General features: G+C 37.5%; 3 protein-coding genes across 8 annotated transcripts in view; 2 read left to right on the top strand and 1 right to left on the bottom strand.

Moving 5' to 3' along the window:
• Nucleotides 1-8,067, bottom strand: part of agtpbp1 (ATP/GTP binding carboxypeptidase 1) — a 32,827-nt gene extending 24,760 nt beyond the window's left edge. Inside the window, exons 1-3 of one of the 3 annotated variants that reach the window (XM_008418476.3) lie at nucleotides 7,947-8,067; nucleotides 5,170-5,232; nucleotides 3,439-3,569 (exon numbers count right to left, since the gene is read on the bottom strand). In XM_008418476.3, coding sequence (XP_008416698.2) covers nucleotides 3,439-3,569; nucleotides 5,170-5,201 — 163 coding nt within the window. In that variant the 5' untranslated portion in view covers nucleotides 5,202-5,232; nucleotides 7,947-8,067. Of the gene's footprint in view, nucleotides 1-3,438; nucleotides 3,570-4,838; nucleotides 4,943-5,169; nucleotides 5,233-7,934 lie in introns of those variants that run through there. The other 2 variants (XM_008418475.3, XM_008418477.3) reach the window with 2 other exon arrangements.
• naa35 (N-alpha-acetyltransferase 35, NatC auxiliary subunit) lies at nucleotides 7,614-18,278 on the top strand. Of its 4 annotated transcripts, XM_008418471.3 has the most exons (24): nucleotides 8,055-8,126; nucleotides 8,214-8,320; nucleotides 9,149-9,284; nucleotides 9,380-9,413; nucleotides 9,643-9,757; nucleotides 9,893-9,967; nucleotides 10,847-11,014; nucleotides 11,939-12,005; nucleotides 12,090-12,133; nucleotides 12,993-13,043; nucleotides 13,412-13,495; nucleotides 14,360-14,474; nucleotides 14,704-14,882; nucleotides 15,102-15,161; nucleotides 15,842-15,948; nucleotides 16,107-16,173; nucleotides 16,347-16,445; nucleotides 16,577-16,755; nucleotides 16,850-16,986; nucleotides 17,091-17,158; nucleotides 17,247-17,387; nucleotides 17,485-17,607; nucleotides 17,880-17,960; nucleotides 18,133-18,278. In XM_008418471.3, exons 2-24 carry the CDS (start codon nucleotides 8,279-8,281, stop codon nucleotides 18,190-18,192), a joined length of 2,232 nt encoding a protein of 743 aa, XP_008416693.1. In that variant the 5' UTR covers nucleotides 8,055-8,126; nucleotides 8,214-8,278; the 3' UTR covers nucleotides 18,193-18,278. The 4 variants fall into 4 exon arrangements, with proteins under 4 accessions (XP_008416696.1, XP_008416694.1, XP_008416693.1 ...); XM_008418474.3 differs by lacking the exons at nucleotides 8,055-8,126; nucleotides 8,214-8,320 and adding an exon at nucleotides 7,614-7,709; XM_008418472.3 differs by lacking the exon at nucleotides 8,214-8,320 and having other exon boundaries at nucleotides 7,973-8,071.
• A 127-nt stretch (nucleotides 18,279-18,405) lies between these two features.
• Nucleotides 18,406-24,333, top strand: LOC103470217 (snake venom serine proteinase 11-like). Its single transcript, XM_008418479.3, has 5 exons — nucleotides 18,406-22,758; nucleotides 23,183-23,345; nucleotides 23,549-23,805; nucleotides 23,884-24,023; nucleotides 24,129-24,333. The coding sequence occupies exons 1-5, from the start codon at nucleotides 22,722-22,724 to the stop codon at nucleotides 24,276-24,278; spliced, it is 747 nt and encodes a 248-aa protein (XP_008416701.2). The 5' UTR covers nucleotides 18,406-22,721; the 3' UTR covers nucleotides 24,279-24,333.
• Nucleotides 24,334-25,275: the final 942 nt, after the last annotated feature.

Below are 25,275 nucleotides of genomic sequence, written 5' to 3'. Positions count from 1 at the left end.
TGTCGGTTGTTGAGATCAGAGGAGGATGGATCCTTCATGTTGCGACCTGGCCACCCCTAGACTGGTCGTAACAGCTAGTATAATTTCAAGGTCTAACATTCAAACCTAATACGGAGAAAAGTATAAAGACTCTTTAAGATTCTGCAGAGGCCATGGTTTAAAAATAAAGTCAGCTTCTTACACTGTCACAGCAGTGTAAGAAGCTATTTAAAAGGCTACTGTATTTTCTATGGCGGCATGTGGGTTGTTCAATTAGACAGCTGGAGCAGAGAGTCAGTCCTTGGTGATGGGTGCCTGTCATTTCTTACCTTTCTGAATTTTTGGTCATTTCATACTCGAAATAGTGTACGAGTGATTTTAACAGGAGCACGTTATTAGATACCAGCATGCTCTAGGCTTCATTGTATTCCTTTGTGTTCGGCCTACAGGCCTACAGAATTGGAACTGGAATTGGAAATGTTAGACCTTTGCAAATCTCTTACGTCACGGTAAGGGTCTACATTTCTTAAGGTCACAAGGAGACTGATATTATCAGTTAGTAATGCAGATCACTAATGTGAGACAGTAAAGACAGCTTAAAGTATTAACTCCAAATTAATTTTGTTTTAAAAAAAAATAAAATAAAATAAAAAACTTTATCACAGTGTCTGCCCTATTACAGAGTGTTATTATATTGGTTCCCACAAAACAACAGAATGGCCAGATTTTTTTTTTTTAATGTGATTACTTGTCACCTTAAAAAGTTAAATTATAGCAGATTTAAAAAGAAATCTTAGAATTGGAAATCGGTCAATAATCTGTGACTGATTATGATGACGTTTTTATTCGTGATTCAATTATTTTTCTAGATGACTGAGCCAAATGTTGTTGAAAGTACACGTCATATATCCAACAGCCTGAGTTCATGTCTTTACATCACTAGTTTTGTGAGTGTGCTTGCTATTTACAGCGATGTCAATTGCAGAATAGCAGGCAATCCTGACATGTCACAACTAGAACGCTGAGAACGCTCAGTATATTTACTTGATAAATGACCTCAACAAGTATCAAAATTGTCAGTTAGTTTCACCACTTAGACAAATACATATATTGAGAGTAAGAGTGCAACAACAATGTGAAACTGATATTTGTACTAATCCGAGTTTACAACAGAGGCTCCCTGCTAACAAGGCTGCACTCATGTTGCACTGTGTTCAACACCGTGAGGTGGCACAATGCCTTCTCCTTCCGCTGTGAGATCAAGACTGCTCTTTAAGAGTAATCAGAAACTGTGAGGCTCAAGATCAGTCAATCTACACCTCAGCCACTGCCGCACCCATTTACACACAAAGAGGTAAAACAAGCTTTTAATTAACTTAACAACTCCTGATTAAAACCTTTTGAAAAGGTAAGGAAAAATAAGAAGAAAAATAAGGTGTTTTAATGTTTTAAGTAAAAAAAAACTGATCAAGTCTACAGAGATGTCAATATTACAAACTGGAGACTATAGAATTTAGGACACCAAAAGGGAAAAAAACAAAATAACATATGGCAAAGTGGCTTTTAAGAAAAAGTGAGCTTATCGGACCTCATCAGTCGGATATTTTATCTCTGCTGGAGTTTAGCTGTTTAAGGTTATAAATATCTAAAAAAAAGAAAAAAAGAAAAAGAGGCTAAAACATTACTTTGTAAGTTTATATGTATAAATATTTGGCTCCCTAGCAACACTGAGCTAAAAGTAAATCAGGCTATAACTTCATATCTGCAATCAGCAAAAACTCAAGATAATTATGCTCGGATTCGAAAACTGATCCAGAAGGTGGACGACGATCGAGTTGTGTGATAGTTTTCTTTGGAAGGCTTTTTATTTTGGCCTGTTTATTTTATTGCCATTTATTGAATTCAATGCAATCCTACATTGTATACAGTTCATTTCAAGGTTCAACACGCTGTGTAGTCATTGATTGCTTCTGCAAATCTTGTTTTGAACAAACAATTCTGCTGTTGCTTTTCTACCATCCTGATCCAGTCTGCCAACTCTCCTCTGACAGAGAGGATAGCATCACATGGCTGTTGCAGATTTCTGTCCTGTCCTATTTCATACCTAAGATACTACTGGAGTCAGATAAGATGGTAAGATGACAGCTATTATAGTACAGTGAACTCATTGTCATGTTCAAGAAACTAGTTGAAATTAGAGCTAAACAATATGTATATCATGACATATAAAAACATGTCGCGATAGACAATATATTGAAATGTGATGCATATCACTATATGATACATCTAATAGAACTCCAAGCTGAACCGCACAGCATTTTGGGGGATGTAGGCAGGGAAAAGACTGAAGCTGTTCAACCAACCAGCTAAGTAAGGTGAGTGGCATAAACAAACTAACTCACTCACAATTTGGTTACCTAGCATAAATTTGTTGAGTTGCACAGCAACAGTTTAGGTTGACACTACGCCTTATAACTGCTCCCTCATAACAGCTGTGGATAACAGAAGCAAAGTTACGTTACTAGTTTGGTAATATTTCAGATATTTAAAACTGATGACTAATTATTGATAACGACTGATGCGAAAAGCTTATATCGTGATACTAGGGCCGTATTGTCCAGTCCTGGCCCAAATGATTTGACTTTTGCTACATGTTGCATTATCCTGCTGAAAGTAAGCATCAGGAAAATGGACAGATCAGGTGACCCAGAGTTGGACAAGTTGAGTAACATTCTGCAAGGATGTGGCGTTTAAACGATGCTCAAGTGACATTCCCAGGCTAATGGTGTATCATGAGAATATTCCCCAAACAGGGGGAATGTTTGGGGAATACCATTCAAATGGTATTCTAACCATACCATTTGAATGTTGCAGCTGAGATCAAGACTTATCTTGATTTCAGGCACTTATTTGTCTAATTTTGGTGAGTGTGTGAACTGGAGCCTCAGTTTTCTGTTCTTAGCTGACTGAAGAGACACCCGTTGCGTTTTTTTGCTGTTGTGGACCATCTGCTTCAAGTTTCAACATGCTGTGTTTTCAGTGATCATTTCTGCATGTCTTGGTTTTAACAAGGGAATTGTTTAAACTGCTGTTGATTTTATACTTTCTTGATCCTGTCTGCCAACTCTCCTCTGACAGCAAGAAAAGGATTTTCATCCACACACCTCCTTATTCATCATCTTCCTTTTCAACCACTGCTTGTAAATCTGCAAATATGGTGAATATTCCTGAAATACTGAGACCAGTTTTTCTGGAACCAGAAAATACACTAAAAGTAACGTAAATATTTTTCTTCCCCATTGTGATGCTTGTTTTGAACATCAGCAAGTTTTTAAATACCTAAATGTATTGAGTTGCTAACATGTGATTGGCTGAATTGCTATTTGTGTTAACAAGAACATGTGTGCCTAAAAAAGTGGCCAGCATATCATAAGTGTTTCGCTTTTTTTCTTCTCTTACCCTGTGTCTGTATGAGATGAAGTATCTTCGCTGTGATCAGCCTTGCCGTTTCTACATCTCTCACCAGGGCCTCCTCGTTCATCTTCTCCAGCTGGCCGAGGAGCATTGCTACCTTGGAGTTACTGGGAACACTGGAGGAACAAAAACGACATTGAAACTTGAATTCACAAAGTTCTCAACAGGTTCATCTCATACCGCTTCTGTCTACCATGTACCGTATTTTCCGCACTATAAGGCGCACCTAAAAACCTTCAATTTCCTCAAAAGCCGACAGTGCGCCTTATAACCCGGTGCGCCTTCTATATGGACCAATATTGAGCCACAACAGGTCTAGCAACTACGGTAAGCAGCCGCCGACTTCATTTTCCCCCGTAGAAGAAGTAGTGTGCGGTGCATGCTGGGATAGTTGTCAGAACGCTGGTTTGTGAATAAAGTTTGATAATAGATTTAAAGCCGGGGGTGGGGGGGGCGCGGGAAGAAAGACAGAGACTGTGGCAGCAGCGTGTCGGTTGGTCTGTGTTACCCAGAAAGCAGTTGGGCACAATATCGCAACAAGTGAAATGATGACTGGGGCAGCCTACTATATAAAGTACTCGGGGACCACCTCTTTACAAATGTGGATGTGTAATAATAGAGTACGAAACAAATTGGTAACCCAAACTGAAGCGTCTATTCTATACGCCTTATAATGTGGTTCGCCCTATATATGAAAAAAGTTTTAAAATAGGCCATTCATTGAAGGTGCGCCTTATAATCCGGTGCGCCTTATAGTGCGGAAAATACGGTAGCTGGACACACTATGCTGTACAACAGAGGAACTATGATCTAATAGACAAATACATTTATATTTGATGAACTTCACAGTATTTTCTTGAGGTTTTATTTGACCCAAAGTAGCAAATACATTTAAGTTTCTCACGAAATGAGAAAAAAAGTGGCATTACTGCTTTTGCAAGTATCCGCATGTCAAAAAACAAAGAAATATAAATAGGAACAGCCTCACTGGTAACCCACCGTAACCAAACACACATCAGGTCTACTTTAAGATTTATTTATTATCCTACTAAAGCTGACTTAATGGCTGTTCCCGAGAGATTAGCTATTTCTGGGGTGACCAATATTTTTCTAATAATATGAACTTCCCTGGCACTGAACTAGAAGCAAGAGATTAGGGGTCACTTGGTACAGCAAGGGCAAACAATGAAAAATCTAAACTCTGATTATACCCAGTAGAGCAGAAGTTCTCATTCCTTATAAAGAGAGAGAGAGGGACCGAGATGAAAACAGAAATAGAAAGTGAGTGATCAAGACAGAAAATTAAAGAAAATGTCAAGAATGATGGGAGAATGTAAAGCATGAGCGGACAAAGACACAAAAACAGATGTAGAGCTTAAATAAACCTGCGAGATGAACAAAGATTATTTTTAGTCGTGACAAATTCACATGGCTACTTTCTGAAGGCCATGTAATTATCTCTGCACAGGGCTCTCTGGCACAAATGCCGACAGTCTCTCTCTCGCATGGTCACACATGGTGGGACCAGAAGATAAACAGTGGGATTGGACGCTGCTCTGAAGTGAGTCAAAAGCTAAAACAGCACAGAAAGAGAACAACATCATAAAAGCAAATCAGGAGCAAAGGAGCTCATAAAACAAAAAAAATGCTTCTCTAAGCTACACACATTCCCACACATCACTGCACGTGTGTGTGGCTGTGCACGCATCAGCTCACCCCTTCTCTGTGGCCATTTTGGGCTTGTTCATTTTTTCCCCGCACGTCAAAAGGTCATGTCGACTGCAAGAGAATGAAAACAAAGTCCGCATTACTAAAAGAGAACAAGTCAAAACATTGTGCATCATTTGGAAACAAGCATGATTAACCTTCACTCCCAGTGTCGCATGAGTTCCCACAGGACTCTCAACTGGAGCCGGCCAAGCAACTATGCCAAAACCAGCTGACAATAAAGTTCATCTGTCCCCAGCTTTGAATGTACTAGTCTATAAATATGTGCAGGATTTGTCCCAAACTGGCAAATTGTGTAGGGTCATGAAAGAGTAAAATGTTTTACAGCATAACGATATATGCTATTGAATTATAACTAGATAGAGTGAAAAATTCCTGCACATGCATATTCATTTCTACCTTAAACATTGGAAAAGTCCAGAGACTCATGGTAAAACCTAAATACTTCCTCTTTCAGTTTCAGGAATTTATATGCAAGGCCTTCTTTTACTGCTAACCTTGATGCTACACATTACATTTTTTAACATAGGCTGCACTCAAATGCAGAAACACTCCATTTGTGTGCAACACTGCACACAAATGGAGTGTGTGTGCACAACACAACAAGTGTACCTCTCATGGTTGTTGGAACAACCATGAGAGGTATATAAATGGATGAAATATATATTTTTTCTTAATCATATATAAACAATCATATTGAGGTTTGCAAACATTAGCAAGTGCAGAACTCTTAAAATCCTGCATTCCAACTAGGAATAGGCATTCATTGCGATACAGTGACAACTAATTATGAAGTGATAATGATTATTCATGTTAAACCCCAAAATTGGTTTAGATAAGATTGCTTTCTTCTTTTTTTTTCCGCTTCTCAAGCTATTTGTGTCACTGTCAGTTATAAGCATAAATACTACATCTGTGTTTCAAAATAAACTGCTTTGTGTCATAGCTGCAGTATTTGATGTCACTGCAATTGTAAAACAGCCTATTTGATAATGGGTAAGATTTATATTTAGAGCATTGCTTGTGCTTACGAGGCTTTAGGGTCATGGAGTGATAGATTTATAGGTAAACAGACTGCATTGGGTTGTGATATTGAATGAGCATTGCAACACCCCGTTTCTTTTCATGTAAAGCCATCCTGTTGTAGATTTGCTTTAGTGTTAAGGACCACTGCACAGCTATCAGACTAATGCACCTACATCTTCCTCTAAATTACAGAAGTAGGAGTTCAGTAATCCATAGTTAACTCTGAGTCTCCAAAACAAGTCAAAATCTATTAGCTCTCAACCACCGTCAGTGATGGTGTGCATGGAGGTGCTTAACCGCTAGAAAAGGTTTTCACCAACAACGGCATTGAATTTTGGTAAAAACATCCAAACCTTTGCCTTATAAAACCAAATGAGAACGTTCAAAATCCATGCTATTACAGCTTTACAAAGAAGAGTCTTCTCAGGACAACACAAGCTACTGCCTAATTTACCCTAGTTTTGGAAATAAACTCCTGGTTGTCATCACGTTTGGTCAGGTCATGTAACTGTGACAGGAAATGTAGCAGACCCAGTGTACTATGATGAACTTATAAAATTGTTTGGATATGACTGTATAAACCATGCCAGACTGATGGAAAGCAATGGCCGCTTCTCTAAAACTATCAGTGATGTGCCTTCTACTTGGCAATGCATTAATAGGCTGAACATGTCATAAAAAAAATTAGTCTTCACAGCTTCATATTCAGGCAGACTAGTATATGGAGTGTAGGTCTTATGTTCAGGCCCAGCATGCACTACTCTAGATTCATTTTCTAAAATTATTCTTTAATAGTTTTTTTCTCTTTTTTTAGACATACTTTTTACTGAATCTGCATTGGAATCAAAACAGCATTCCACATAAATAGCTAGGGATGATGACATTAACATTAACTACACAAAAATGTAAAGAAATCCTGGGCATGAGCAGAGCAAGGCAGAAGATTCAAAAGTTTAGTTTCCCTTAAAATAAATCTGGCTAGTATTTTCAGAGTTTTTATCCTTTCCTATCAGTATTTAAATCTTACATTTAAAGTTAAATGGGAACTGAGTCAACACAAAGCTAAATTATGTGGAAAATGCTGAGAAAACACTAGATTTAAAAATAAATACATTTAGAAAATGCATTTTTTTCCTCACCTAAAGTTTTGTTGCAATATGGACAGAAGGTGCAAAAGCAGCTGAAAATCAGGATAACCTTACTCAATAGTTTTGGGGGGGCGGGGGGTCGAGAGGGGGTTCCACAAAATTTCACCTACTCATACTGAAACAGTCCTTTATCATCACTAGTGCAGGAAAATTTATCAGATAATTTAGAGTGATAATTATGGTTTGAGGGGGAATAAAGCTGCAGCGTACTTTAAAAAAAACAACAACAACAAAAAAACAGTTTAACAACTGACACATTACCCATACTTCTCTTCGCCAGAACAGACGCTTGACCGGTCTTCTCCCACAATGTAGAATTTATTAAGGACGAAATTTTGCCTCCTGCTTCTGACAGCAAGTTAAAATTTGTATTTCACTTTATTGTTTATCTTAAAGATGCCAAGTTGGATAACCCAGTTGAAGCTTATGGCCTCTGCACCTGCTGTGCTGGTCACTCATTAACGGCCGCCTGTCTGCATCAGCAGGCCAGCTAACGGTGAAATAAGCTAGCAATGCTCAGTTTATAGCACAAAGCGAGCTAAGACAAAACAACAGATTCTCACAATAAAAGCAAAATACCATTTCTCAAACCTGCACGAAAAGGAGCTGCCATCCAGCTGAGAGAGGATCAAGTCTGAGATAAGGGGGACTGCTACTGTTTGCCTGAAACGCCCTGCTGATGATGTGATGAGAGCAGAGGGAGTAGCAACGCGAGAGTGACTACGTCTTTCTGTTTTGTTTGTTCTATGCGTAATTAAAATAAAACCGAATGTAAACCACGTATTATAATACAACTTCTAAATTATCTTCAGTTTTTACAGTTTTAATTTAGTCAATTCCGCGCTATATTGTGTATAGGAGCGTCCCCCGTACCCATTTGGACTACAAATCCCAGATTAACTCCAGCCTATGACGTAAAATTTATGTTCCAGTCTTTACAGTGTTCGAAGGAATTAAAAAACAAGGTTAGTTCTGGTTAATAACAATTTAATGATTTATGAATCACAGATTTCGTGTTTGTTATATTGGAGATAATGAAACAACCTATAAAATATTCATAATTGTGTTTTATTTCCTGTAAATACGTCGTTACTAGCATTAGTTTGCACACGGTATCTTAAACTGGCGAAAGCTAGCTAACATCATCACGCGTCTTTACCATCATACTGTCGCGATGGCTTCATTTTTGTGTTTGTACGTTTTTGGTAAAATGTCACGCGATTATCTTTGATATTTCTGAAAGCATTAGCAGAAAGCCCAAATACGCAGTTAGTGCCATATAGGTGCCTTACATGGTATGCTTAGAGTTTCTCAAATCATCTTCGATGTCCTTCTGAACATAACGTGAAATCGATTTAAATAAACCCATACAACACATTCGCATTATATATCGTGGCCATAGTCTTTTATTATAACCACTTAATAATCTGAGTGTGCTAATATTTAAAGAGTCCACTACTTAGTCAATTTAACGCGCAAGTTACTATACTAATGAAGCTGATCTTTATTTTTTTTACCTGTTTACTAAATCAATCAAAACTGGGTAATCCCACTTTAAATTATACTTGGTCTATAATTTCATTAACTACTAATATGTACTGTAAAAGTATTTTAAAAATCGCTTGCAGTTTGTTTTGGAGGTGGACTGCACCTCCAAAACAACTCAAATATTACTTAAAAAACGTCGCGGGGGAAACCTATTATTGAGTAAACTATTTTTGAGCTCTGATAATGTTGCAGTGTTACATTGTCTAATCCTTGACATAATGCTCACCTTCTCTTTTCGCTTTAAGTTATTATTGGTTACCATGGTGATGAAGTCAGCAGTTGAAGATGATGATACTGGCTGGGTGCTGGGCATACCAGAAAAGATGAAGAACAATGCCAATTGGGTTGATATCACTCATGAGTTCAAGGGTGCCTGCAAAGGTAAAACATTTTATTGATATTTTACTATTTGGAAATTCAGCAGATCCAGAAGGGATCATTATTTTTACAAACTTATTCTTATCTTGTTTTTGCAGAGTTGAACCTCGGAGAACTGCTTCACGATAAACTGTAAGCATGACAAAATTGCGTTCATTACTACGTGATTGGGTACAGTTTCTAAAAAAAAAACTAATCAGAGTTAAAGTTTAGCTCACTGAAAAGAGGATTTGTTGTTGGTTAATATACCTTAACGCTTTTCAGTTTTATGTTGTTTGTAGTTTAGCTATTTAATGAAAACAAAATCATTTTCATATCATTCTTCAGAAGAGGAAAGCATGAGTTTTCTCTTGTGGTGCAGGTTTGGCTTGTTTGAGGCCATGTCTGCCATCGAAATGATGGATCCTAAGATGGACGCAGGGATGATCGGAAACCAGGTCAACAGGAAAGTGCTTAATTTTGAACAAGCGATCAAGGTACAGCAGTAAAAACACAAAGTCAAAATTTCTACCACGCAACTTGCACATTTACTTTACCTGCTCTATTATATAGAAACCTAATAAGGCAGCGATCTTTGTGTGACTTGATTTACTATTTGACATTCATTCCAGGAGGGTGCCATCAAGGTGAAAGAGCTCAGTCTTCCTGAGCTCATTGGGATCATTGACACTTGTTTCTGCTGTTTGGTGAGGGTTTTTATTTATTCTATTTTTTGGTAAATTGCCTATTTATAGTCCCTGAAGTTCAAGTGGACATGCAATATTATTGGATTTCTCTTAAATTATAGCAGTGACTGGCCAAGAAGATGCTGTGGTCCAGAGGCTTTCTGAGACTTCTCTGGATGTAGAAAAATGTACATTAAAAGTTGGTTACATCAACTATTTGCATTTATCTACTTACTGAAGGACTGAACTAATAAAACTGTATCAAGACAATTGTTCCACAAAATTCTTAGTTCTGCTGGTTTGAAGTTTACATACATCCATGCTTGAATGCTTGAGTGTCATATTAATTTGAGGTTTTTTTGATGATTAATTTTTATAAGTGGATTAATAATATATCAGATAACATTTGGTTAATATTACCTTTAGCAGTCTTGTCACATGGTTTTGTATCCATCAGCAAATGTCTGCCTGGCACAATTCCGCTTGGATATTTGACCACTTTTCTTCAGTATTGGTGGAGTTCGCTTTAGCTGAGCATCTTTGCAGCTGTCTGTTGGCCTCCTTTGTCCAATCCATAACTATTTTTGATGTATTTGAAATCCTTGCCTCGTGAGAGTCTTTTGGGAAAATGTTTTATGGCCAGAGAAGACAAAGATCGAGTAATTTGGCCACAGTGAAACCTGTTAAAATAATCCTTGTTTTTAAATCCTTTAAATTTACTTGTTGTAATATCAGTCTAGTGTAATGAAGAAGCATTCAAACAACTTAAAATCCCCCAATTAATACGACATTTATTCTGAGAATATATGCAAAGTTTTTCTACTCATAAAAACTTGTAAAACTATAAAAACATAAAACCCAGTGTTCATACATTGTGTATTTTTACATGCGTCTACCTAGATAACATGGCTGGAGGGTCACTCGTTGGCACAGACCGTCTTCACCTGCCTGTACGTACATAACCCCGACCTCATCGAGGAGCCAGCACTCAAGGCGTTTGCCCTGGGTTTACTAAAAGTGTGTGACATCGCGCGAGAAAAAGTCAACAAGGCAGCTGTGTTTGAAGAGGTGAGCTGTTTTACCTCTCCTGCTCATCGTGGGGATAAATGTTAGAGAAGGCTGCAGGTATGAAGTCTAGTTAGAAAAGCCTTGAGGTATGTATGCTAAGTCACTCATTAACACCACGGTGGTGCATTACAGCTCCACTGGAGCGCCTCGTTGAAGACTAGGCCTGGCTACGACTGCACTTGGCAGCTTCCAGGTGTGAATGTGTGTAAATAACTGAATGTGTTCAGGCCATTACCTCCGAGATAAATGATCCCTTGACAAATTTCAAGATTCCTACGCAGGAAATTTAGTATGGAATTTGATTACTGTATGTTCCAGGGATTTACCAATACAGAAAAAAAATATGAGTGTAGAAAAATATTTATATTTTCATTCCCATTGAATAAATGTTGTCTTTTACTCCATTTTGTTTTCATTTCTTCATTCTATTTTTACCTCCCTTGTCTTCTTCTTTCCTTCCATTGCTTCCATTTTTTCTTCCTTCATTCCTTAAGTTTTTCTTTTGTGGTCCTTCCTTTCTGATCTCCCTTCTCTTTCTCTTCCTTCCTTACTTCCATTCATCCAACTACCCAGTTTCTTGCTTTTTTGTAAGTTTCCATATGTAAATCTGCCCATTTTATATATCTCTGCCAAGTAATTATAAAAAATCAGGCAAATTTTCATTGAATTTATAATTAACTTTATTGTTTCACATTTTAAAATGACAGAACTCAGGAATTTAAAGTCTAGAAAAGTATGGATTTGTTTTCCTTAAAAATGTTTAGCCAGCCACCAAAGAAAAAAGCTAAATTAAGATACAAATTGGATTACATTGACAAACTGGTTAATTTACTAATGTCTTATACTGTTTAAGAAGAAAGAGGATTTGAAACTATTTTAATTTCAGTGTCTAAAATAATGATTTTTATCTCATGTTTTATTCAGGAGGATTTCCAGGCAATGACTTATGGGTTCAAGATGGCCAATAATGTCACGGACCTGCGGGTGACAGGTGCTTATTTGTTGTATATTGTAAACATATGCAATGTGATCAGATAAATAAGACGTTTCTTTCTCTCATGTTGATCTTTTGTAGGCATGCTCAAAGACGTGGAAGACGAGTTACAGAGAAAAGTCAAGGTATTTTACTGTCTGTTACTGCAGCCAGTTTTCATATTTAGAATCACTAGATTAAAAAAAAGAGAATGTTTTTAAGTGGCCTTGGGAACCAAACATTAACATTTGGAAATGTTAGCTTCTTTCTTAATATGTTTGGAAATTTGAAACTCCTTGGCATCTGAGAAAATCCTTTTAACCTATCATTTTCAAATGCGCATTTTCTGTTTTTGTCAGTGTAGGTTCTCAGTGTCACTTGTAAGCTTTACTGCTGATCCAGTAGACTTCCCTTCTCCAACTTGGTGGAGAACTGGTGACTCTTTGAAGAATGTTGGTGGTGGCTCCCCTAATTGTTATTTTGTTTATATGCACAAGGCATGACGTCTGTAATCATATAAATGCACAATTTTGATTTGATATTGAGGATATATAGGCTACAGCCAAAATAACTGCAGTAAGGGTATTGAGCCAGTGTATGGTTAAATGGCTCTACTTGCCCCATTTTGATTTAATTTGCTACACTTTTAACTTCAGTTTATGACCTCATGTTGAAGCTCATACATATCACAATTGATATACGAGACTAATTTTAAAATATTTCTTAAATGCAATTCTTATAAAACTTATGACAGATTAAATTAACTTTCAAAACTGAAAAAATGTTTTTAAGAAACAGAAGACAAACCGCTTTACCCATAAGGTTCTTACTTTCAAAAACTTCATGATGCCATCCTCCTGATTATTTGGTCACTTGATCAATGCATTTATTTTTTTTTTTTTACCTTTTTTTAGAAACAAGAGGTGGTTCAGCTTATGCTTTGACTCAACTAAGCCCAATGTCCCCTACTTTCTATGTCCTGATGTACGTTGCTTCTCCTCACAGAGCACACGCAGCCGGCAAGGCGAGCAGAGAAACCCAGACGTTGAGCTGGAAGTGAGTTTACTGTGTTATACATATTTAGTATAGAATTTCTCTTAGCACATTTAGTTGTACTACCGTATGATGGGTGTAGGATTGCATGCAGCAAATCAGATTGCCCCTTTGTTCTTCAACTAATAACTTTACACTTTTGCATAAATATCACATATTGTTTGCCATCTTGTCTGTGGTCGTGTGAAATTCAAATGAGCTTTGAAACCTTTTTATGAACAGTTTCCATTAGTTTTGTTGTAATAAATATGGGAAATGAAACTGTCCTGAACATTAACTTTTTCACTGTTAATTTAAAATAAGAAATACATGCCAGGAAAACACTGACATCTTGTGTGTTTTTATTTATTTTATTTTTTATTTTTTTGTAGCACCAGCAGTGTCTGGCACTTTTCAACAGAATCAAGTTTACACGTCTACTGCTGACTGCTCTGATTGCCTTTACCAAGAAAGAGGTAAGGTGCAAACAAAGAAACGTGCAAGATCAGGAAAACGGCCACAAACAATTCAGAACCACAGAGACTGGAACATTAAATATATGCACAAATATGTCAGTGCCTTAACAAAAATGCCTGACAGGGTTCCATTACAGCGTTGAAAAGTCTGAAAAATATTAAACTACTTTCATCATTTTGAAGATCTTAATAAGTATGTAAAAAAAAATCCAGATGTATTCCTATGAAAGATAAAAATCTAAATGTATGACAATTAAGGATTTTACAGATATCTTTAAACATTAACTTGCCACAATGCAGCTTGCTTTTAATAGAGTAACTTCACTGCTTTTTGACCTCTGGAGAATTTTTTTAATAAGTTTTTAAACTTTGTCTTGTTTTGGGTCTTGTTTAGATTCCAAATAGCGACCTATTATTATTTGACACAATCTGCTGTGTCAAATAATAACACAGCAGATAGATTAAAACTGCTGTGTTATTAATATATGAAGACTGCAAGAATGAATATTCATTAATCATAAAGACGCACTTTATGATTTGACAAGACTACTGGCATAGGTTTTGAATTAGACTTGATCTAAGTTATTGCAGATGCTGAAAAAAGTAATGAAACACCCTGGTAGTACAACAGGTCACTGACAACTGCTTTGTGCAATTCGAAAACCTGACCAGATTGTTATAAAAACCGATGGAAAAGTCTAATAACGAAACAGAATCTGAATAAGTGTAAACTTTGGAAAGGAAAAGAGGGAAGGAGCCTTGCAAATAAATAAATAAATAAGCTTTTTTTTTAGGTTGAAAACATAAAGATGCACAACCAGATGTGAATGACAGAAAAAATGATTGTATTTGTGTGTTCACCAGACCAGCTCAGTGAGTGAGGCCCAGAAGCTTGTAGCTCAGGCAGCTGACCTGCTGCCACCCATTCATTCCAGCATCCAGTATGGCATCCAGTCCCAAAATGACACAACCAAAGGAGGTAACACACACTTTGAAACCACCAAGTCCAACATAGGCTTTGACATTGAAATTATTTACAAGCTTTAAGTAAACTGTCCATGAAGTTATGTATAAATTATTTGCATTTTTTTTTTTTTAGCCAATATTGTTATTGTCTTGCTCCATTCTACTCGATTTGACCTTTACAAGCTCTTTTCAGTGTTTAGTTTAAAAAATATGATGTACTTGTTTGTGTGTGAAAATGGCAGACCACCCCATCATGATGGGCTTTGAGCCTCTAGTGAACCAACGACTGCTGCCACCTACCTTTCCTCGCTACGCCAAGATCATCAAGAGGGAGGACATGGTGGCTTACTTCAGCAAGCTCATAGAACGCGTCAAGACGGTTTGTGATGTGGTCAACACCACAAACCTACACGGCATTCTGGTAAACACAGTACAATAAACTACTTCAGAACACAAAATGTTCTTTTCCATTTTGTTTATATCTTTCTTCCAGTAAAAAAAAAAAAAACACAGAAAAATTTTGTTTTTTGTCACTCTACATTTCAAATGATTCATAGTTATCTATTCTTGGCTTCTCCGGAAACCTCCTGTAAATATGGTCTCCAGGATGTTTTGTGGATGAAGGATCTTGTTTTTTCAGGACTTCTTTTGTGAATTCAGTGAGCAGTCACCCTGTGTGCTCTCCAGATCTCTTCTCCAGGTATGTAAATATGAGTCTTCTCTATTGTTCTCACAGTTTGAAAACATACCTAAAATTGATTTAACAAAATTTCTTAAAACTGAACTTATTGGATCTCATTGTGAAATTTATTACATACTTTTTGAACTAGAACAGGCTTTTATCAGAGTAATTTGACCGCAAGCAGTTATTTCCTTTTCAACTTGGCATGAGTATCAAAGAATTTGAGAACCGTGTCTTTTACCCACTCCTCAAAATGGGAAAGACAAGTGCTTTCTGTTCAGCTAAGACAGATGAGTACTGATCTTCATTAGTGATGAAATGACCACCAGAAAATAGCTTTTTATTTTTATTGGGAGGAGACACAGCATTATGAATGACACTGGGAGAGAAACAATAACAAATAATCTTTTTGACGTTTAAAGCTCACATAGCTGACTTCTTTGTCTGGGCTTTTCTAAATGATTAAAGACATAATAATCTTAGTATAAGAAAACTTCTGACTTTAAAGAAAGTCACAAAACATGTTGGGGGGGTTTCCCAATAATGCTTTGGCATTTGGCAAACACAAATAATATTGATAATCCTAAGTGACCTGAAACAGGAAATGTTTCACCTGATTTAATGTGAAGACGGTGAGAAAAAATGTGAATGTGTTGTTGTTTTTTTTTATGAAGTGCATGTAAGTCTCTTCTTTTCAGACGACGTTCCTGATAGACAATAAGAAAGTGTTCGGCACTCACCTGATGCAGGATATGATTAAAGATGCCCTGAGATACTTTGTTAGCCCACCAGTCCTCTCCTACAAGTAAGTGTTTGTTAAATGTAGGGTAATAAGATTATTACAACATTACAATCAGTAGATTATGAGTAATGTGTGCAGTCTTTGTTTCTGTCAGCAGTTTAGCTGCATTTAAGGTTAGGATTAGTGTTGTCTTTAGTAAATAATGTGATTTTTGTGTCCAGGTGTTGTCTCTTCAACAACCACCAGGCCAAGGACTACATCGACTCCTTTGTCACTCACTGCTCCAGGGTATATTTCAAATATTCAAATTTGTGCATTGAAGTACTTCCTGGGATTTATGGACATTTGCTTAGATCATTAGTGCAGTTACAGGGATCTGTGCCTAGTGAGATATGATTGTTGCCTGCCAACTGCTATGGTTTTATAACACTTCCAATGAAACCTGCTGTTTTCCGGTGCAGCCTTTCTGCAACCTCATCCAGATCCACGGACACAACCGAGCTCGGCAGAGAGACAAACTGGGACACATTCTTGAAGAGTTTGCTACGCTACAGGATGAGGTGAGATTCAGTCATTTTAGAGGTTAAACAAAATAATCAGCATTTTGTTGCGTGTATCACAAGCTAGATTAGCCTGGGGAGTTTAGGTGCTATATAAGATGTTCATTGTTTTTTTTTTCTGTGCTCTTCAGGCTGAGAAGGTGGATGCAGCGCTGCACAGCTTACTGATGAAATTGGAGCCTCAACGGCAACATTTGGCCTGTCTCGGCACCTGGATCCTCTATCATAACCTGAGGATCATGATCCAGTATCTCTTGAGTGGTTTTGAACTGGAGCTTTACAGCATGCATGAATACTATTACATCTACTGGTTGGTGCTCATGTATTGTTTTTAATTTGGCTTTATCTTAAAAAAAGAAAAATCAAATATAAACTAATCAACTGTTTTTGTTTTTTGGTTGTAGGTACTTGTCAGAGTTCCTCTATGCGTGGCTGATGTCGACACTAAGCAGAGCCGACTCCTCTCAGATGGCAGAAGAGCGGATTCTGGAGGAACAGCTGAAAGGACGGAGCAGCAAAAAGACCAAGAAGAAGAAGAAAGGTGCAGTTTTATGTCTAACCTATGCGTGATTCAGAATGTTACATTTCCATGAGGAAGTGACATGAGGCTCCAGAGCACTGAACCCGCTTTATTTTGCTTTGCAGTTCGCCCTCTTGGCAAAGAGATCACCATGAGTCAGGCATACCAGAATATGTGTGCTGGCATGTACAAGGTAGGAAACAATAAATTATGTTTTTTGACACCCTTCCTGACATGCTAAAGGACAAGTATCCATGTCCTTCCTGCTTCTCTTCTGTCAGACCATGGTAGCTTTGGATATGGATGGAAAGGTGCGAAAGCCCCAGTTTGAGCTGGACAGTGAACAAGTCCGCTACGAGCATCGCTTTGCTCCCTTCAACAGTGTAGTTACTCCCCCTCCTGTGCACTACATCCAGTTTAAGGTAAAGTCAGTGTGTGACCTGTCCAGCAGATCTCCTATCCTATCTCAACCGTGTCTCTTTCTGAACCGCTTTATTTTGCTTTTCTTCCCCTCTCCAGGAAATGTCTGATCTGAAGAAGTACAATCCTCCACCAGGTTCTGCAGACCTCTACCTGGCTGCCAGCAAACACTTCCAGCAGGCCAAGCTCATCCTAGAAAGTGTGCCAAACCCAGACGCTGAGGTCAGGAAGTCAATCTGTTGTTAATCTGTTATGGTGGAACATTTTTCAACTTTTGCAAGCTCTAAAAGTAGATAAATATTAAAGTATCAGTAAATAATTGATGCCTAGAAGGATCAGCAGCATTTTTAAATAAAAATACCTGGTGGTTTAAAATGTTTTTAATCAAACATTAATCCCTATTGCCAATCTATTAGTGCTTTGTTAGTCCAAACATTTATTTCTTCTCCATTATTTATGGCTATCAATAACAAATAATAAATTATTGATGGCAGGTAAACCGCACACTGAAGGTGGCCAAGCCCAACATAGTAGTGATGAAGCTTCTAGCCGGGGGCCACAAGAAGGAAACCAAGGTAACACAATTTATTTACAATGAAAATACCTTAGAGCTGTTTCAAAATGTAGACTAGTTTATGTTTTTAAAAAGAAAGCAGTCTGTTTTCTGTCAAGTACTTTTTTAGCTGTTGTTATGCATCAGCTCCCATTTATTGGAGTGTGATGAATTTTATTTTTCTGTATCTTCAGGTGCTGCCAGAGTTTGACTTCTCCGCTCACAAATATTTCCCTATTGTCAAGATAATTTGAATCCCACAGTCTGGTACCAGGAGCTCGCAAACGCCCTGACCCAGTCTATGTTGGAACGATAATAAAATCACCCAGCTGTAACATCACGTAGAGCTGTGTCTTGTTTTCTATTTCTCACTTTACTGAGGTGAAACCAGACCTGAAAGCTAATCTGGGCCTGAATCAGAAACTTTTACATTGATGAAGGTTTCAGTATGCAACATTATTTTTTTTTATTGTTATGGTTTTATTATCCCATTTAAAAAAGCATCTTCTGAACACTGTGTGGTAGTAATGTGTGCATGTCTTCATAGTTTATTAAATCTCTGTTATAATGTTGGTGGTAGTGTTGAGACAAATGAAAGCATGAGTTTTTACACTGAAAAACTTAGCTTCAAAATCATATTAAGGACAACAATTATTCAGTCCACTCATACAAATGTTCACAGATAAGCTGGGGGAGTTTATTTTCTAGCTGTAAACTGTGCACTAAGTCTCCTTGACCAGTTCTTAATGTGTAAAAAAAAATAATTATGTGGTTGTAGTTTTGAAAACAAATATCATTTAGCTCCATTTGTGTCATTTCTGGAACTATTTTGTAAAAGGAGATATTTTTACAGTGACTCAGAGCTGACCTAAAGTGTAATTTCATGGCTGCTTATGACCCCATGTTGACCCTGAAAATTGAATTTGGCTCAAAAGAGAAAGTCGTATATAGATTCCTTTCGCACAGTTACATATTTCAAAAATATTTCCCTGTTAATTTAGATGATTATGGCTTATTTATGTCAAATTCTAAAAAAAGAATGGATTTCGCAAGAAAATAATTAATTTTAGACCAATAGTTGCAGTTGTCTCTGTTGCTTCTTCAGCTATTTCTAGAGCACTTTTTTCCCCCACTCAACTTTCCGAATGATATTTTTGGATACATTTCTGTCTTAGCAGTTTTTCTATCTTGTATGGCTGTCCTTCATGTTGACTTTACTGAACAGCTGTCAAGTTAGTCTCCAGTTCTCTCCATAATGTGACATTTCTGTATTAAAAATTATTTTTTGGTGGACTGATATCATGTTCTACTTTTCCAATTTTGGTTTCCTTTAGCTGTTAGGTATATATTATTCAGTAAGCTTAAGAGAAATCAATCACTCTGTGTATATACTTTATCTAATATTTGACATTCATGTATACAATGCTAGGAAAAAGTTACTGTTCTTCTGTCACGCTTACTGCATGTTTCAGATCACACAAATATCGGACAAGGATAACATGAGTAAATACAAAAAGAAAATTTCAAATCATTAAATTAAAGCTATGCAATCCAGCTGGCACTCTGGGGCAAAATTAATTGCCTCCTAAACCTAATAATTAATGTCACTCTTAGCAGCAACACCTGAGTTTTTAACGCTGCAAGTTTGAGACTAACTTGTTTAAGATTACACTACTGTAACTGAACTAGATTTAGTGATGCGAAAATGGTCAAGTTGATGCGAGGTGTGCCACAATGGGGTCAAAACAGAACTAATTTCTCAGTTATGGAAATAGAACAACTGACATTCCGATATACCCCACAAAGAATGGACCTGAAACTGCTGAATTGTTTAATCTGGGGAAAGGAGTGGTTGTGTAAGGAGAACCTACAAGTATTCAAATGAATTCAGTGGAACTCCTAATCACATGTTGGCATGTCCAGATGATACTTTGACTAAGTAAACGCACACGTGTAACACTAGAGTCGTTTCTCAACGGGCGCTGGCGGAAATCTTTAAGAAGGGGGGCTCTGAGATTGCTTTGGGGGGCGTTTGGTCCAAGGTAAACTTTACACTTTAAGTGTTGTGCATACACTTAAAGTGTATATGCACAACAATAGCAGTTTAGACATTGAGCAACTTGCTAAAACGGTATTGTGTAACATTAAAACATGCATGGCTGCAACCGTATCGATGGCAGCTCTCCTTCTCTTCAGTATTTCTTTTGGCTTATTGGCGCAGCTTCGTACTCCTGCTACTAGTAGCTTCACCGCATCAGTTTTACACCGGTTCATGACGTTGCTGTGATTCACTTGTCTGGTGTCTGATTTTCAAATATTTTGTTTTATTGAAGATTGTTGTCCATATGTTGTGTCAGTGCTGTGATCATGTCAAAGCAGCCACTTATATTAAAAGTGTTTTATTGTCCGCCTGGATGCTGCATGCTGCAATAACGGAAGTTATTAGTAATAACAACGAAATATCGTTCTTATTACTAAATTTACTGTGTGTCCCTCAGAAAAATGAACCATATAAAGAAATCCCTCCATGGGTGATTCCACGATAGAGAGCGTTGATTTTATACAGATAACATCGGTGCTGACGTAACACCAGTATGAAACGGTAGTACCACAGCACTTTTGAATTTTAACCATCAGAATAGCGGATTTTCCCCGATGTTTTAAGAGGTTAATCTGCTTTTCTGTACTAATACGCTTCCCGACCGCTACCGTAGGTAAAAATGAAAAATAATTTTAAAAAATCACGGCAAGACAAAACGTAGAACGGAGCAACGAACAAACTAGATGTGAATCAGGATCAGAGAATCACACGGTGAACAGTGAAAAATCACTACGAGTGGCAAATCAGGTGAGACACATGATGATAGGCGGCAGAGCAGCAGGTGATGAGTGAAGATTACTGGTGGTGGTGAGCGTCAATACAAACAATAAAATAAAACGAGCAACAGGAAAGAAACTAAAGAGGACATAACAATAAACCAAGAGCGGATGATACTAATCAAAGACAACTAAATGGAAATGAATGAAGAGCAAAATCCAAGAATAATCTCAGAAACTAAAGTAAATACAGAGGAATAAACTGGTATGGCAAAACCTTTCGAGCAATAATTAATGCAGAGTTCTTACGGTATGGCAAGAACAAACAGATACTGTTTTAAATAAAAGGTAAGATGATACTGTTGAAATGCCATGGGTTTGTTGGGACCATATCTAGTACTAAGAAGAAAATTGTTCTACAGACCATAACAGTAAGAATCACTTACTTACTTAATCACTTTTTAATGTTTTTAATTAGTTTTGATATATTTATTTCTTCATTATTAGTTTTCATGTCAGTGTTGTCACGAGGCTGTTCAGTGACTCCATGACACTTTCAATTTGCCTCATTAGGATTTGATTAAGAACCAGTTTTGTTCTATGTAATTTCTGTCCAGTAAAACTACAAATAAATAGACAGGTCTATATAAAGATATAATCCATGTTTCTGTTCCATATTTGTATGGCATTAAGGATCTGGAAGTTTTGTTTTTCCACTGAAAGCTCTGGTTTGCACAGTAAATGCCATGTGGGTGAAATTTTATGAATGGTACTCTGATGTCCCATTCTCCTGAAGGCAGCACAGAGCTGCACCACGGGAAACTCACAGAAACATTAAAGAGAAGAAGAGCTATGATTGATATTGTTGCTGTTCTATTCATGTTTTAATGTTAACAGTGCTCAGTTTTTTGCAAATAGTTTAAAGTTTTATTATCTTTGTTGTACATCTTTTATCTGGTAATTTTGTGAAAGCTTTAACAACTAACATCAGAAAATGCCACAGAACAGGAATATTTTTTCCACTCTGATTGGCTGCTGTTAGGCCTACCGATTTTAAGTTGAATGTCCATTCATTGCATTTTTTGTAGACGCCTGTAAAAATAATTTCTATTCCCATGGCTTTTTTGTTCTCTGGGGAATTATTTTTGATGATAAATACAGAAAAAAACCATAAAAATCAAAACATCAACATACACTGAATAATAATATTCAGTGTAAAGCAGTCTACAAATTCTATGACGGGTAGAGGTGAGGCACCTGGATAATGGACAGGGGGGGGGCGCTGGCCCAAAAAAGGTTGAGAAACACTGACTTAGACTCACAAAGAAGGGAAGCATCAGGAAAAGGTAGACGAGAAACAGCATCACAAGCTAACACAAATGCTTTTTTCTTTGAAGTCTATAGAAATCAAGTAATGAACCAAATAAGCTGTTAATTTACTATTGTTTTTCTTTTGTTATAGCCTTTATTTATACCGCTAAAAAACTAATAAGGAATAAACAGGGTTCTCAAGAAAAATCTGTACCTGAAGACTGCATGGTTTACAAGACATAAATTGCAATTCGTCTAATTAGAAAAGAAATATAATTGACCATGTGCAAAAAATATCACACTGACTCATTTATAAATCTCCATGGAGATTTGTTTTGACAATTTTGAGTCCTTGTAGTAAATTATTTCGTTTTGTGGAATCTCATTTCTTAATTAAAGGATTACAAATGTATGTGAAAAGTCCTACATACTTCGAGGTCCGGAGTGTTTTTTTTTTTAAATTCCATCCTCTCAAAGAAGGAATGGGTTCCTGCTTCTAATTAAAGATGTTCATTCCTCCCACTTTTGTCACCCCACCTGTTATTGGCTGGTCATCAAATCTACCCAGTGAAAAATGTCCTCCCAACTTTTAAAGGCTGGATAAACGTAGAAAACTGGAACATAATAGAAGGGATCCACATAAAGAGGGACCACGATGAAGCCTTCCTGTTACTTTGTTTTGCTGGTTGCTGGTAAGATGTTTTTGTTTGTGTAATTTAATTTTTTCCAAAAATGAACTTAATATGTTCATAACTGAGATGAGTATCTGCAACAAAAATCCTACAAACTTTATAAGAGTATAGAAACTTTGTTCTCTTACCCAGAGATACATTAACAAAAGGACATCATTCTGTTCTCGAAGCTTATCTTGATATATATTCTTTGTGGAGCTTTCTTCTTGTGTGGTATCCAAGAAATATGAAGTGGATGTGCATCAGTAGTAGAGACCTTTAAAGGCTTCCTAGGAGTTCTGTACTTTAGTTCTTGTGAAGTACAAATGTTCTTGCCACCAAGAACTTTGATCTTGTTCCATCAGCCTTAAGTAAAAGAAAAAAAAAGTTTCTCAGTTTTGTTTCGGTTTATCACTTTTTGTGCTGCTATTCTTCTTATTTTCAGGCTCTGCATCAGCAGTCTTTGAGAAGAGGGTTCTAGGGAGCGAGTCCTGCAAAGACAAGAGGAGCTACCATGTCCAGATAACATCTGTGCAGGGCGGGAAGTCCTGTGGAGGCGCTCTGCTCAACCCCCGCTGGGTCGTCACAGCCTCTCACTGTGCAGAGCAGTAAGACGTCACTGAGTTTTTACATTATTCAAGATTATTCAACATCTTCTTCCACTACAAAACAGGAATTCAGCTTGTGTACTGAAAGGAAAATGTAACCAGGTGTAAAGTAATTAAAGTGAACACAGCAATCAGTCTGAATGTATTTTCATATAATTCAGAGTATTTCATAACATCAAGTTCTTTGTCTTCTTCCCTTGCAGGGAAGTCAAACTAAAATTTGGCTTAAACATCAAGTGGACCTTGAAACTCATTGGGAAAAAACTCAAGCAAACAATTCCAATTAAACAGCAGATAACTTTTAAAGATGGGGAGGAAAAAGCCCATGACATTATGCTCATAAAACTAAATGAGGACGTCTCTCCCAAACTACCCACAATCAGCTACGACAAAAAAAGCTGCACTAGGCCAGAGGAGGATGCAAATGTGGAGATTGGGGGCATGGGAGCAAAGAAAGCAGGTGGAAATCTAAAGAAAAAGGAAAAAGATTATGCTTTTTTTTTTGTGAAGTCTCATTTATGATCCTTGATATCCTCAGGAGGTAAACCTGTAAGTGAGGTGAGATGTGCCACCACACAGATCTCTCAGTGTGGTGAGAACGATAAGCCTGGCAGTAACTACAACAGCGATGAGGCTACAGTTATGTGTGCATTCAAACCTGGAGTGGAGTCCTGCTTCGTAAGCACATTCTTTCATTTTGTAGCAATTATATATATTTTTTATCATTATTTTTTACTCCGGTCAACGTGTAAAATAATCTAGCATGTGATCTCTGTGTTTCAGGGTGATGCAGGCTCAGCTGTGGAGTACAACGGAAAACTCCATGGAATTATCGTCAGCCAGCCTGTGGATAAGTGTGCACAGCACATTGTAATGCTGGACATCTGTCACTACACAGAGTGGATTGATAAAACCATGAAGGAGCACTCATAAGAACAGCAGGGCCCATGATTAATAAATAAAATAAACACTCTTATCATGCATGTTATGTTTGTGTGTGTGTGTGTCTGTGTGTTGAAAGAAAGAAAGAAAGAAAGAAAGAAAGAAAGAAAGAAAGAAAGAAAGAAAGAAAGAAAGAAAGAAAGAAAGAAAGAAAGAAAGAAAGAAAGAAAGAAAGAAAGAAAGAAAGAAAGAAAGAAAGAAAGAAAGAAAGAAAGAAAGAAAGAAAGAAAGAAAGCTACATATGGCTGGACACTGGGAAAGTGTACTTAGGTAGTTCCATCCATCCATCCATCCATCCATCCATCCATCCATCCATCCATCCATCCATCCATCCATCCATCCATCCATCCATCCATCCATCCATCCATCCATCCATCCATCCATTTTCTTCCGCTTATCCGGGGTCGGGTCGCGGGGGCAGCAGCTTCAGAAGGGAGGCCCAGACTTCCCTCTCCCCAGCCACTTCTTCCAGCTCCTCCGGGGGAATCCCAAGGCGTTCCCAGGCCAGCCGAGAGACATAATCCCTCCAGCGTGTCCTGGGTCTTCCCCGAGGCCTCCTCCTGGTGGGAAGGTGACCGGAACACCTCACCAGGGAGGCGTCCAGGAGGCATCCTGACCAGATGCCCGAGCCACCTCAACTGGCTCCTCTCGACGTGGAGGAGCAGCGGCTCTACTCTGAGTACCTCCCGGATGACCGAGCTTCTCACCCTATCTCTATCTACTTAGGTAGTTATAATTAGTACTTAGCAAGTAACATGGATTTTTAAAAATTTTTATTAACTTGCTCTCTTGCCACGTTTAGTCAGAAAGTAGAAAATAGAGCCACTCTGTGCAATTAACCTCTTTAAGTTACAGTAAATAATAATAACCAGAAACAATTGATATGCCTTGTGATTTATTGATAGTTATTTTTGATCTGAAGCATAAACTGCACTGTTCAGAAGATAGGGGGAACATAAAGTACAATAGTGACAAGAAAATGACATTC

This window comes from Poecilia reticulata, chromosome 9 (assembly GCF_904066995.2).
Source record: "Poecilia reticulata chromosome 9, P_reticulata-male-v2, whole genome shotgun sequence".
Taxonomy (NCBI): Eukaryota; Metazoa; Chordata; class Actinopteri; order Cyprinodontiformes; family Poeciliidae; genus Poecilia; species Poecilia reticulata.
Note: the sequence above shows the minus strand (reverse complement) of the source record. Positions and strands in the feature narration are given on the sequence as shown.

What these genes read in the sequence shown, in the direction of transcription:
- naa35 (XM_008418471.3), top strand. Translation starts at nt 8,279, where the DNA reads ATGTTCCAGTCTTTACAGTGTTCGAAGGAATTAAAAAACAAG. An exon ending in AAATGACACAACCAAAGGAG is followed by an intron (nt 14,475 to 14,703) that starts GTAACACACACT and finishes TGAAAATGGCAG; the next exon opens with ACCACCCCATCATGATGGGC. An exon ending in GACCAAGAAGAAGAAGAAAG is followed by an intron (nt 16,987 to 17,090) that starts GTGCAGTTTTAT and finishes TTTGCTTTGCAG; the next exon opens with TTCGCCCTCTTGGCAAAGAG.
- LOC103470217 (XM_008418479.3), top strand. Translation starts at nt 22,722, where the DNA reads ATGAAGCCTTCCTGTTACTTTGTTTTGCTGGTTGCTG. An exon ending in CTTTGTTTTGCTGGTTGCTG is followed by an intron (nt 22,759 to 23,182) that starts GTAAGATGTTTT and finishes TCTTATTTTCAG; the next exon opens with GCTCTGCATCAGCAGTCTTT. An exon ending in CTGGAGTGGAGTCCTGCTTC is followed by an intron (nt 24,024 to 24,128) that starts GTAAGCACATTC and finishes TCTGTGTTTCAG; the next exon opens with GGTGATGCAGGCTCAGCTGT.